Source organism: Corvus cornix, chromosome 3 (genome assembly GCF_000738735.6).
Source record: "Corvus cornix cornix isolate S_Up_H32 chromosome 3, ASM73873v5, whole genome shotgun sequence".
Lineage (NCBI taxonomy): Eukaryota > Metazoa > Chordata > Aves > Passeriformes > Corvidae > Corvus > Corvus cornix.
This window is the reverse complement of record NC_047056.1, coordinates 82300199-82314318: the sequence shown is the minus strand read 5'-3', so window position 1 is coordinate 82314318 and position 14120 is coordinate 82300199. Positions and strand designations below refer to the sequence as shown.

Here is a 14120-nt window from a genome sequence, read left to right as displayed (position 1 = left end):
TTGAAATACTAAAAATGCAACTGGACATGGACCTAGGCAGCCTGCTCTGGCTGACCCTGCTTGGGCCAGGGCGTGGACCTTGTCATCTTGTCCTGGCCTTGGTCACTTTCACGGCTGGGTGCCACCCTCGGACACTGCCATGGCAGAGCCTGCTCGGTGACGGGCGGAGGGACTTCCCAGGGAACCAGCGACAGGATAGGATATAGTCTTAAGCTGCACCAGGGAGGTTTAGGTTGGACATTAGTAAGAATTTCTGCATAGAAAGGGTGATTATAAATCAGAAGGGACTCCGAAGGTTCAGGGAGATGGGGGAGTCGCCATCCCGGGAGGCGTTTTAGGGAAGACTGGACGGGGCACTCTGTGCCATGGTTTAGTGGACAGGGTGCTGTACGGTCATAGGTTGCACTCGATGGTCCCAGAGGTCTTTTCCAACCTTAACGACGCCGTGCCTCTGTGAGCGCCGCGCCGCTGCCGATCCCGGCGGGAGCGGCCGGCTCCGGGCCCGCGCGGCGGCTGGCGGGAGCGGGAGGGCGCTGTGACGTGGCGCCCCAGGGTTGCCACGGTGCCGTGAGGGGCCGCCATAGCCACAGCCATGGCGCCGCCCGCGCCGCCGCCCTCACGCGTCTTCGCCGAGCTCGACCTGGCCCCGGCCCCGGCCCCAGAGGGACGCGCCGGGCTCGCGGCGCTGCCCGGGCGGGAGGTGCATGTGAGCGGCAGCGCGGAGCTGAGCGCCCGCCCGGACCGGGCGCGGGTGTCTCTGCGGCTCGGCAGCCGCAAGGAGGCGGCCGTGGCGGCGCGGAGCAGCGTGTCCCGCCGGCTGCAGTACATCGCCCACAGTGCCCGCCTGCACGGAGTCCCGGTGAGCTCCGCCGCCCGGGGCCTGCTGAGGCGTCCCCCTGAGGGAGGGCGAGGAGGGCAGCGGGCGGGCAGTCCCGGTCCCCGGGGCAGTTTCCGGTCTCCGGGGCCTCCCAGGTCCCGCTCGGCAGCCGGCGGGGTGCGGTGCCGTCCCGCCGGGGCGGCCTTGAGGAAAGGGGCCCGCGGAGGGCCTTGGTGCCGGCGGGAAGCAGGGGAGCGAAAGGTTTGGAGCTCTCGGCCCTCTCCCTCGGGAACCGCGGGGCGCTGCTGCGAAAGCCTGCCTGTCTTTGGAAGGCTGCAGCCATGCCCGCCTCAGGGGAAAACATGAAATGTCGCTACCCGGGCTTTCCAACAGGTTTCTTTTTTAGCATGTGAATGCCATCCTGCTTCGACTCCCACGGTGGTGGAGTCGCCGTCCCTGGAGGCGTTTAAGGAAAGGCCGGAGGTGGCACTCAGTGCCATGGTCTAGTTGACATGGTGGTGTTCGGTCATAGGTTGCACTCGATGATCCCAGAGGTCTTTTCCAACCTAATTATGTGATTTGGTCTTGTAATACAGCATTCGCCCGTGCATGCAGATGAAACCGATAAAGTTGTACACAGCGACATAATCTGTATCTGTGTCAGAGTAACTATGTGATTACCAGAGCTCAGCAACAAATACATACAGAGCTCTTTCCCTCTTTCTTGTTTCACTTAAGTAGAGGGGTTCTGAAAAACATGGAATATCATCACGATAGCTGAATTGACAGAAGTCCCTTGGGGACCCAAAAAGTTCCTTTACCACAGTAAGTTTTTTAGCCTCAGGAAGTAATTTTGCAACAATGAAAAAAGCATAGTCTTGCATTTAAAGCTTTGTCCAAACAGTAAACGCTCCATAAGGGTGATACTTGTCCTAACAATTGTGCTGATTCTGTTTTTGGATTTCACAAAAGAGTTTTGGACGGTGTTCTACACATAGGGCCCTTAAAAACAGGAAAAATAACCCTGATCTTTTAGGAATAAGCAGTTGCTTTCGAAAGTTACCTGTTATTGAAGTTCCCTAGGAAGTTTGTGCCTTTTGAGTGTGTTCAGAGATAAGCTGGGGAGAAAGGGAGATGATAGAGTCTGCTGTGAACACCAGATTATTCAGTGGAGTAAAAAAGAATTGCAGAAGGGTTTCCTGATACTGCATGATGTTACAGTGCAAGTCAGTGTTAGTAAATGCAAAGTAAGAGAGTAAGTTACTCAGCCTAAACAGTGATGTGCCCACAGTGAAATTGCATGCCCACATTTCAGGTGCTGCCTGCTTTTGGAGATAAACACTGGCTCCAACTTTCCATTTCCCCAAAATAGTATTACCTGTTTTCTTTTTAAACTGTTGTGCTGTCGCTGTAGTATTTATACAAATTGTTCAGGAATAAAGAAGGCAATAAAAAAGACTACTTAGCCCCTGAAAAAGCTCATATTGCAGCTCTGGGACTAGATGGGAAGGAGACACGGAGGCTCCTCTGGGCTAGGTATGTGATCATGGCTAGGTGCATGTCTGTCACAGGCAGCATTTGTCATGGGTTCCATTGCCATCAGGATGACTTGTTCCGCCAAAACTAGTGCATTTTTATACAGGATTACAGGTTGAATGTCTTCAGATTCTATTAAGGGAGTTAACAGAAGTTTAAAGATAGCAATTCAGCATGCCTTCATTTTTATTAGTAGACAAAATGATAAACTTTGTACCTACCATCATGGTGAGCTATCCAATTATGGGGCATTTTCATCCAGACTGTAATTAAATAGCTCTTCAGAGTGTGGCTAGATTTGAAAAGATAGTTGCAGATATTTACCTTACAGTGAATCTGAACAACTGACTTCCAGTTTCGACTTGAGACTGATTGAATTGGGATAGCCTGGAGCATCCAGCACGTGGTGGATGGCACACAGTAGGAGTAGGCAGGGTGTTAATTAGGTGAGTGTGCTTTAGAGGGGCCATGTGCACCACTCCAGGATGGAAAAAATAATTGCAAACTGAAGTATGACTTGGACAAACAAGTGGTTTTATTTGGGTTTATACAGCCAGGTTCAGAAATGTAATGTGAGCAGGCAAGCAGGATGGAGAGTGGGCTGTTTTTACAATGTGAGAGCATTCAGTGTCTTATTATAGTTACAATAATTTCACGGTAATCTTTTTCTGTTTCAGAGATGCTGTGTGTTGGAGAATGGAAATGTTCTTTCTACTTAGTTTAGAGACTGTGAAATGCTGCTTGAGTTGTGGGTTTCTCAGTGTTAGCAAAGTGTTAGCTCTAGGGAGCTCTGAGAAAAACAACATGAAGTTGGGGGTTTTTTTCAGAGTAGTTCCCCACGGTATAATTTTTAGTGCTTTGTTCCATCCAGTTTTAAATCACTCTACTGCTGGAGCTTTTATTTGCCTTGCAGCTTTTCCACTAACAACTCTCACTGCTGACAATTTGTTCTTAACTGCGTTTGCTAACTTCACTTGTAGCTAATACCATTCTAGACAACTGTAAAATTAATCTCTCTTCACAATCTCCATATGGTTCTCGTTGTTGCAAGCTTATCTAAGGCCTCTTTAGAAATCATCTGACTATGCTATATATTTATTTTTAATTGATCCACAGAACAATTTCCTTAACCCTTATTGTTGCTATAGTAGGAAGTCTGTGAGATCAGAAGTGCATAACCTTTGCAGCAGCAGGAGCTTGCATTAGCAGTTTGTCAGGATGCCTGGGGGCAGCACCTGATTTCCATATACATTTACACAGGATTTTAATCAGAAAGAGATGCACATAGTGGCATTTATTTATAGAGTGCTGTAAGTATATGCAGCACTTCAGAGCACAGAATGTGGTTTCCCCATTGATTTTACTTTCCCTGCAGCCTTCAAAGCAATCTCTCTTAATCAGCCCAGCCGTTCAAAAGTAACATTTTCTTCTCTTTCTCTAGAAGCAAACTGATTTTATATTTGCCACCTATGATTTATTTGGGGAGTGGTGTGGAGATGACACTTGTTTCCTTTAATGGCTATATCTAACAATTGGCATCGGCCACCTTGTTTAAAATAACTGTGATAATATTTGTTGTACCTGTCAGAGTGTTATTGAATGAAACAAAATAGCAAACTATACCTGGTAGCTCTGGGCTAGAGATTGTCTGTACTGGGGTATATCCTTGGATTTATGTACAATATTCTCCATATTTCAAAACTTATTCAGGAGTCACAGTTATGTATGCACATCCATACAGTCAGTTAAAGAAAGGTTTTAAAGTTTGCTCACTCAGTTGCAAAACCTTCCAATGTCAATATGTCCCTGAATGAAGGTAAAAACCTTTGTAAGGCATCACTTTTTTATATTACCATGTATTTAAAGAAATACCTTCAAAGTACCCTGCATTTGCTGAGTACAAATCTGCTTTTTGTCTTTCTTCTAATAACTGTTACATATACTTCTGTTATTTCTTCATTAGGCAGCAGAAACTTTTTCACCATAGGTTTTTGGGTTATCATTCTGTAATCACATGCCAAACAGACCAGACAGAGTGGGGGGATGAGAGGCTGGAGCACAGCTACCCAATCCCAGAAGGTGCTCACCATCCTTAACTATCTGGAGACACTGTGGATGACTGTCAGGAGACAGGAGCATAAATCAAGGCTCTCATTAACCATTTCCATAGTGCTAAGAACAGAAATGCCATGATCAGATGGAAGAAGCTAACTCTTTTGATTGTACAGATATTTTTATTTTTCATAAGGTCAAGTTATACTGCATATATCAGTTCAAATGTACAAGTAGATTTTAGGAGACATTTTCAAGTATCTCCAGATATTTTTTTATTTACAGTTACACATATCAGCATAGCTTCCCCAACGGGCATTAGTGTACATTCCAAACTATAAACACTTTCCCTTGCTAAGGCTTGGCTTGTGTGTCATAAAAAGGTCTCACAGTTTTGTTCAGTCATTAACTGGGAGCAGAACACATAATTTTATGTGCAGATTGGCTGTTCTCTTAGTGTGTTGTTACATACTTGCCTCCTTGAAGTGTGCTTTTGCTAACTTACCCATTTATTTTTTGCCTTGTTCTCTTCTGGGGAAAAGAGCAGTCATTCCTATAAACAGTCGGTGTCATGAGGGTGGGCACAGTGGTCCTGTGGTGAAGACATTGTTCAGAAGTAGCAGATAGGAGAAAGGGCTATATAAGGTAGTGTTCAGTTGAAAAGAGTGAAAATATAAAGCAAAGCACATTTCTAGACTTGGTGTTACAAGCTCGATGGGATATTGACTATCTTTTTCATCTGTGTTTATTTTAGAGTGCCTGCAGCAGTGATGTGATGCCACATAGAAAATAGGCTTTATAAGCAGAATTCAAGTGTGATTCTGTTAAGGGTTGTTCAATGGCTTCTGGGGTAATTGAGTTACCAATGTTGATATATTCATTTAATTTTTTACTGTGATTCTTGGCCCACAGATTTAGAAAATGGAGAAAGTTATTCCAGATGTCCAGAACATCTGACACATCATAAGTGCAGCTTTCCCTAAGTCACAGTGAAAACTATTTCTTCTGTGGCTATTGTAATCAAATTGGTATTTCTTCAGACAAAATATGAATAGTAGACATAAACAGTAGGGAAGAAAGATTTTTGCTTTTGAACTAATCTCAGTCTTGATTCCAATTTAAAATCCTGTTGCCTCCCACCTGTCTTTTCCATATCTTTGTCTGAACACAGTCACAAATGGAAGTGAAGTATCAAACAGAAAATGTATCACAGAAGGCCACCTTGTTATGACTTCAGCAATTATTTCATCCATTTATCTTCAGTAACACATACAGCTACTGTCAAATTTGGTGGGATTAAAATTAGCTGTGAAGGAAATATTGTAATACATGGTACAAAATTATCTTTCACTCCATAATATTGATCTTGCCATAGCACCTGGTGCCACAGGATGGCAGTGTCCTTAAATACACAGGAACCTTGGGAGGGCACAGCCAAATTCCAAGGCTTGGATCTGCTCAGCAGGAAAGGGAACCTGTTTTTAAAAAGGATTAGGGAGAGGGGACAGGGGGAAACAAATGCCTTTTTTCTATCTTTACAGCTGTGTTACAGCACAGTTATTTCTGTAAGGTGCAAGTTGTAGAAGTTTGTGTTTTCTGCGTGGTAATTTCTGTAAGATATGCGAGACCTCTGGGAAAAAAAATCTTTCTTGTCAATGGTAATTGGATTCTATCATAAATCGTAAGATTAGCGCCATTTTGTAAATTAAATGAGCTGTTGGTGCTAGACTGTTTTGATCACTCTTTAGCAAACCACAGCCAGCCACATAAAAGAAAAAATACAGCTTTTATGGACTACTGGTCCTTATTAATCCTTACCCTTACTAGAAAAGATTATCTGAAAATATCTAAAAATAGGACTGTTGTGCTTGAATTTGAGCACTACCAATCAATCATGATACAAACTTTGAAATTTCAATTTTTTGTAGACTGCTGTGCAGTGGTAATAAAACCATATAATGTTTTAAAAGGAAAATGCTTCTCATGGTTAATGTCATAAACTTATGCATGCAGGCATGCTACATGATAAACTTGAAGATTTGAGCATCTGTAGGAAGTATTCGGACACAAAGCATCTTTTGAAATGTGCCAACATTGCAGGCAAATATTTCCTATGCAATTAAATTTAGTAAATAAAACTTCTTCAGTGTCTGGAAGGCTGAGTATCTGCTTTACTACAGCTCCTGGGTGTTACATGCAAAGTTACAATTAAACTGTAGGCTGTGCTTTTTGCTATGTTAGAGTAATTTTACAATAAATTGTTCCTTCAAACTGTTTACTGCAGAGCAAAATGGGTGATAGAAACATGACTGTTAGACCACTAGCAAGCTGGTCAAATATTCACATGTAACTGCAGTTATTCTGTATCTTCACAAGTTCAGTACCTTATTTATAAGTCCTACAGGATTTGCTAGTGCTCTGTGCAGCCATTCTGTTGATCAGTGCAATTGCTGTTGATACAGAGGTATCACTGGTGGAACAGCCTTTTTCAAGGGTTACCATTATGCCAGAATAATAGCTGTTCAGTCATTGTTCATATGACCTTGCCACAAGCTGCTGCTGCTAAAATACCTTAAAATAGGGGCCTAAAAAGCACTTCTCACATACTAACTTTCTAAAAACAATTGAAGCTTCTAGATTTTTTTTGTACCAGGTGAATTTACAGGTACACACTAATACACACAGCTTCTACCTAGCAGCCACTTTTATGACCTACTTGTTCTCTTCAAGGGAAATGCAGCAAAATTACATTATAGAGCTACTCTGTAACTGACTTAGAATAATGCAAGAAGTCTTTAACATCCAGCTAGTTTTTAACTGAAGGTATTTGCACGGAAAATTCAAAATTTCTGTTGCAAAGTTATAAGTAATATGCCAAAATAGTTCAGCTTTTATAGGACACCATGTACATACAGCAGTGCTTAATTTCTGTCTTTTAAGATTATATTCCTCTACTTTGTTTTAGGAAGAAAATATGACTGTAACAGAAGATTTTAGTAGAGTAGAAAATACTTACCAAATGGAAGCAGAGGTATGTATTCAACCTAACCAAAAATAAAAATAAAATAAAAAGCTAAGAAGTGTGTCAAGGACCTGTAAAAATTTGCAGACTATCTTTTCTTAGACCAAAGAGCATAAGGGCAGCATAGTCCAAAAAAACTATTTAATGACTACAGTTTATAGCAGAGTTCAGCTGTAGTCTTCTGTGTGTGCAGAACTTGTTTTCTTCTCAGATGAATGCTTTTTAAAAGTTACCTGATGCTACAGACTGGCATATTTGGTTGTGGGGCAATGTGAGCAGACCAACAATTCTGAACTCTCCTTCACCCACAGGCCTTCCTGCCCTCTGCTTCTTGCAAGGAGTTGGTAAGTTCAGAAAGCTGGCCCAGTTAATAACTTTTTTTTTTCCCCAGGTCAGCTTTTATTTTTTTCATTATTTTAGCTCCTTGAACTGGGAGCAAATGCAAGATCTGCTTAGGCCACAGTTGCACAGGACCTGGATTTGTGTCTGTTCTATACAACTCTGCCATCAGCTTGCTTTAGGTAAAGCAAAGTTCATTGTTTCCTGGGTAATTGGCTCAGAATTCTGCAGGTAAAAACTGCTCTGTGAAATGCAGATATGGGAATAATCCCATTTAGTGTCTGCTAAAGGAAGTATATTTTCTTGCCCATTCATGCCATAGTAGGAAATAAATGCTGTGCTTGAAACATTCACTGAGGGAAATTATGTGTGTTTAGCTAACGTATTTTTTTAGAACATAAAACTTTAATCACTACCCAGCAACTTTAGAGATTCTTACAAAGTAAACCTGGAAGCCTGCAATAAAATGATAGCTGTTTTACAGAGCTGTGGTTTACAGTCCTCTTAAACAGGTTCAGCCTCCTTAGTTTGCTTGCTTTAAGTCACATTCTCATCTAAATAACACCAGTAAATACAGAAATGATTGAGAATTTGGAGAACAAAGTTTGGATTTTAAAATGGTGTGCATCAGTGTCATGTTCTGAATGATTTTAACTTCCTCATGGAGACACCTGCTACCTTGAGAGCTAAAATCACCCTCTTTTTTAGATGACCTGTACTTAAAAATTAATAAAACTCCATTATTAATTATTATATGAATTATCTTTTAGGCTACAGACAAGCTTAGGCTTACAACTTCAGTCTTAAGTGGTAACTTAACCAATTATCTCTCTTCTGCTATTAGGTTTTATACAACAAGGATTATATGTGGAAAGCTAATTGCTTGGATTTAGTGTTCACTTGTAAGCAGCTTGGACCAGCTTTAATTGCTGTTCCAGAGTTGTGTGGTTGCAGTTCCGGGGGTCGGAACTGGAAGAATCCAGCCACAGTGCTGCTGTTTTGGCTGCCCTGCACACTGAGGTAGCAGTGTGGCCACTCTTTATGCAGAGGTTAGTTTCTCCTTGCATTCCCTTTACATATATCCTTGTTTCATTAGTGCAGCTTCATAAACCAATGAAGTTCCATTGACCAGCATGTTTGCCTACTGTAGCAATATAAATGAATTTAAAAGGCACTTTCACTCACTTCTCTATTAAAGAGTTTGCCATTATATCTGTGTTATACTTAAAGTCTTGGAAGTCATGTGTTACTTCGTTCTATAAACTCTTTACCATTTGTCTACTGTCAAGAATTTTTAGAAGACTGAAGAATTCACAGGCAAATAGCTATTTTAAAGTATTATGAAGAATTCAAGACACTTTCAACTTAACGAGATAATTTTAATTCATGCTATAACAAAGGAATATATGCAGAAGAATCAAGTTGTGTATAAGATCACAAAGCTCTATAATATCTTTATCGTAACAGTTCACTTACTGCATGATGTTCTGTTGTGGTTTGATGTTGGCTAAGGCACCCACGAAAAAAAATCATCTATTTATTTTCCTCTGCTATAGCTGAGCAGAGGAGGGGAACTGAAAACTTCATTTTCATGAGTCGAGATAAGGATTATTGAAAAAAAATTCTTTAAGGTAAAACAGGTTCAAAATTTAAACAGTATAAAGAAGATTTATTATTAACAGAATTAAAAGTAAAAAAGGTAGTGAGAACTAAAGCAAACCTTCAGAACACCTTTCTTTCCCAGTCCCTCCCTCTTTCCACCGACCCCGCAAGGAAACAAAACATGGGGTTTTGGTCAGTATTTAACTTCTTAAAAATCTTCAGTATGCTTAAGCAAAGAGTTTCTTCTTCTGTGCTGTGGGATCCTTCCCACAGGAGATAGCTCTCTGCAAACCTTCCTAGTGTGGTTTTAACTTCCACAAGCAGCAGTCCCGCCCGAACCTGCTGCAGTGTGAGTCCCTCCCACAGGCCAAGCAGTCTTCCCAGAACTGCCTAGCAGGGCTCACTTTAGTTCATGGGGTTTAGTCTTTTAAGGATGAGCTGTTCTAGTTTGGAAGTGAAGGCTCTCTTCCTCTAGCTCTAAAAGCAAGGGTCATCTCTCTCTGTCTGAGTTCCTCACTAGATTACAGCTTTTCTGTATCCATGCGCTCCAGCGTGAGTACTCTTCCTCATGGGCTGCACATGGATCTCTGCACCCCCCTGTGCTCCTCATGAATTACAGGGAAACAGTTTGTTGTATTATAGTCCTCACCACGGCTTGCAGGAGAATCTCAGCTCCGGCACTTGGAGCAGTTCTTCCCTCTCCTTTTCTTTCACTGACCTTGGTGCCACCATGTTGGTTCTCCTCACGTGTCCTCACTTTTCCTTTTTCCCCTGACTTGGAAGAAAGTTGGTGTCTGCAAGTTTCAGTTGAGAGGTTGATCTCGTCTGGGCTCCGCATCGGGGAATTGCTCTCCATGGCTCTCGCTGCTGGCCACGTGGCCCCTCAGGAGGGCCCCAGCTGTGCGGGCCCCAGCAGCCACCTCACCACCCCTCGGGAGAAGAAGGAGAGCTTCCTGCCATTTTTCCTTTCTTAAATATGTCATCACAGAGGCATTACCAGCTTCTCTAATTGGGCTGGTAACCTGCCCATCATCAGAGCCTTCAGCGATTGCCTCTGTGCCAGACATAGAAGTTTTGAGCAGCTTTTCTCCTGCCCCCACCAAAAACCAGGCTGTGTTAAACCAACACGCATTCTGATAGGATGAAGATTATCTTGGTTTTGTGCATTTCTTAATACACCTGCCTCCTTATAAACCATAATTTCTTGTCATTTACAGCCTTATCCAAACCTTGGAATGCGTCTAATAGTTTTGCATAGCCTCATGTTACTTTTTCACAATTTTTAACCTTGATAACTGATGATGTTAAAACATTTCTTCGCATTTTAATGTTCAAGTATCTTCTGTAATTGTAACTGGAATTTATTAGATGTAGCTTTAAATGAAAATTGGGATTTTTTTAGGAGGGGGACAGCAAAATCAGTTATTGCTCAGTTGTTTTCTGTCCCTGAGGGTACCTGATCAAGTGCTTTTTTTTTAACAATAAAGTTTCTGAGTGCCCAGAAGTGCCCCAGTCTGAGCAATTTATCTCCTGCTTAAGACCGGTTTTGTTTCATCATTGTTTTGTTTCATCCCCTAGAAGGAACAAATCTTGTAAATGCTGATGGCAAGCTGGAAAACACTATGACAGTCCTCATAGTGAGACTTTCCACAAAATACAGCTGTGACACTTTTCTGGCAAAACATCACAGGGGGTTGTATGCTTTTTATATGTATGGCAAAAACTCCCACTGAAGGAAAAAATGTAGGCATAGCCTCATCTTCAGTCTCTGTTCAATTGACACTGCACTTTCCAGAGCCACTGAACCAGTGCAAGGATCCAAGCCAGGATAAGGTTTAGGTACTACACCAAAAGGCTATCAAGGGTAACGAGATGGGAGCATTAATTACTTTGTGATTATTGTCAATAACTACTTTTTACCTTTTATGTATATGAGGTAGCTCCCTCCTCTCTCACTGAGAGACTCAGCTTCCTTGAATTATCTCATTCTCCACAAGGTGAATCTCTGGTATGCACACAGGAAGCTGCTGCAGTGCAGCTGACATGGTGTAACTTGGATTTCTATGTCATATCCCTTCACTGGGGTAGATTGATGCATAGACTGCAGCAAACACAGGAGTATGTCACCGGTGTTGGCAGTAGAATTTTCTTTACTGCAGGTTTTTTCTTCCACTCCTGTGGAAGCTGTATTAGTATGTAAAAAGAAGGGAGTCGGGGATAAGAGAGAAGGTGAACTTGACTCGTGGTGAGAGCACTGTACTGGAAGTGAAGGTGAGGTTTTAGTTTTTCTAGAAAAAGAGTTAGGGATCCAATATTTCTGATTCCTGAATGCTGTATCAGCTCAGTGTCATTGCTTCAGTCCTGGCAGCTGAGCTCTGCCACAGAGAAAAGCTGGCTCCTGCCTGGAAAGTTGCTGCCTGCCTGGACTTTCCACCAGGAAAACTGTAGGGCTCTGGATCCAGGACTGATAGTGATGCCTGCTTCCTAGCATTTGGAAAAGCACCTGAATTCCTAATGCGTCTTCATTTCATGCTTCTTAAAGTCAGAGACACCTTAGGTATGTAAACTGTTTTAATCCAAGTCTGAAATGCCCAGCTCCCTCTCAGCACTGCAGTGAGTCTGTTCAGACAACACGGGATTTGGAGCCCACTGCAAGCTGAACTGGGCTCGGCTTAGCTTAATCTCATAGCTCAGGTTTCTTGAAACTAATACTTGGAATTAAAATGTCATTTTCCTTCATGCACAATGTTTTCCACATCATTTTGCTTGAGCTTCTGCATAATTAACATCTAGCAATCTAAAAAGGGAAGAACCAGGATGCATCTAGTCATGTGCCCCAAAGAGCACATTCATTCTTCAGATTGTCTACATACCAAGAATGCCATACTTCCTCAGAAAGCGATTTCTTAATCCTCCATTTTAAACCATTTAATGAACCTCTTTTGTTGCAAACCTAATGCTAGTCTCTAGGGCTGTATAGAAGCCTTACAAGTTCATAAATGTTGGAGTTATATACAGGACTAGTATGTTTAGTTACCTTGTAGATGTCTGGCTTTATACTGATTTAAATAAAAGTGTTGAGTCGTAGTGGAAAATGAAAATATTACTCATGTGATATCTGTGTTCACTCACTCCCAGGTCTGTATCATATTCAGTGATTTTGGAAAAATGCAGAGTGTTTGCAATCTACTCATTGAAAAATTAGGAACCTCTGTTACCATCAATCCACCTCATTTCTACCATACACCAGAAGCCATAGATACCCTTCGGTAAGTTCTCTCACACACCACAAATTTTACAGCCTCAGTTAATATGAATACATAATTTATGCTGTTTGCAATGGGAGCAAGTAGTTTCCTTCACACCTATTAATATTCATGTTAGAGATTTCAGTATTTAAGTATTACTTATAAATTAATGCTGTTCAGCCTAGAAGATAGAACTTGTTCTTGTCCCTCTGCAAAAGCAGAATGTAATAAAAATATTTTCCCACTGATTTCCACTGGAGTATAATCTGCTGTGAATCTTAGGTCAACAGAATTTGGCTTTGATTGCATCATCATATGTAGATTTCATTTGTATTTATACATAAGGGTGCAAGTGTGTTACCAGATGCTGATAATTTTAAGTACTTTTGCCAATTCCCATTACTGTTAGCTGCTGACATGATCTGGAAAGAACCCTGTGTGGCACTTCCTCAGCATCAAAACATGCTGCCCTGAAGCTCACAATCTTGGTATGTTTTAAGCATTGACTATTCAAAGTCCAGGCTTCTCCCACAAAGTGGGAGGGACAGAAGGAAGTTTAGTCTTGGCTGGGGTTTTGCCTCTTTAAAGAAAAGAACTGCCTGGTCCAAGAAGCAAGTTCGATTAGCTGCTCTTAATGGTTCCAGAGATGCCAAAAGTGAATGTCAGAGGTATCTACAGGAGATCAGGAAATCTGGCCAGTGAGGTTAAGCAGGTGCTACTGTGCCTTGTAGCTGAGCCACTGAAATGCCTGGAGCTAGGGTTGAGCTCTTGCTCTGCACAACTCAGCATGGATGCCTGCAGTATACAGGTGTTGGAAATGCTTGATCTCGTCAGAACTAGTGAGGATGCTGACATTTCCTCCACACACTCTCCCCTCAATGCCCAAGCTGTGGTCCAGAAGCTGGGGGAAGGTGGTGTGCCTTAGCATCTCTGCCGTGACAAAACCTGAGATGTTAAAAAAAAAAAAGCTTGGCAGGAGCACTGGTACATCAGTTGGCCCCGCTTGTTATTGTGCTGCTGCTTCTACCTCTCAGCCGTCAAGTATGTGTCACTGCTGTTGGAAACACACGCCGGAAAGCCCAGGAAGTCTGTCGACTGTTTGGCCAGGCATTGGGAAAACCTTTATTAATAAAAGAGGAAGAAACAAAAGAATGGGGAGGCCACATAGACAGTCACCTGTCGCACTCTGCTGATTCACAGACTCTGCAGGAAAGAATCCAGAATGCTACTGCTTATGCTTCTTGTAGAGTGTTTGCTGTGTTTGAGATAAAGGGAAAAGAAAATAGAAGAAACAAGTTGCTCTAGAAACTTTGAAATCCTACACATTTTCATAATAAAATTCTTATGCTTTCTTAAGTTTTTTGATGGTTTTTTTACTCATTTTTATGATAAGTCTGTCCCCTAAAATTAATGTTACAATTAATTCTGAAAGTACAGTTCACAACTGCTTATTTTGTTCCCTGGCCCCTGTAAAACAACAATATATTTGATGTGCCAAATGTTT

At 42.0% G+C, this 14120-nt stretch overlaps 2 protein-coding genes across 10 annotated transcripts in view; one reads left to right on the top strand and one right to left on the bottom strand.

Moving 5' to 3' along the window:
• Positions 1–557: 557 nt before the first annotated feature.
• Positions 558–14120, top strand: part of IRAK1BP1 (interleukin 1 receptor associated kinase 1 binding protein 1) — a 27421-nt gene continuing 13858 nt past the window's right edge. For 7 of the 9 annotated variants that reach the window (XR_005604185.1, XR_005604184.1, XR_005604182.1 and 4 more), the window contains exons 1-4: positions 558–859; positions 7371–7436; positions 7739–7771; positions 12507–12637. Coding sequence is in view for 5 of the 9 variants with exons in the window: in XM_039568958.1 (XP_039424892.1) it covers positions 593–859; positions 7371–7436; positions 7739–7771; positions 12507–12637 (497 nt within the window). In the remaining 4 variants the exon portion in view is untranslated. Of the gene's footprint in view, positions 860–7370; positions 7437–7738; positions 7772–12506; positions 12638–13650; positions 13973–14120 lie in introns of those variants that run through there. The other 2 variants (XM_039568954.1, XM_039568955.1) reach the window with 2 other exon arrangements.
• Positions 9411–14120, bottom strand: part of LOC109145001 — a 19385-nt gene continuing 14675 nt past the window's right edge. Inside the window, exon 7 of the mRNA XM_019287630.2 lies at positions 9411–13871. Within this exon, the coding sequence (XP_019143175.2) occupies positions 13842–13871 (30 nt within the window). The 3' untranslated portion in view covers positions 9411–13841. The remainder of the gene's footprint in view (positions 13872–14120) is intronic.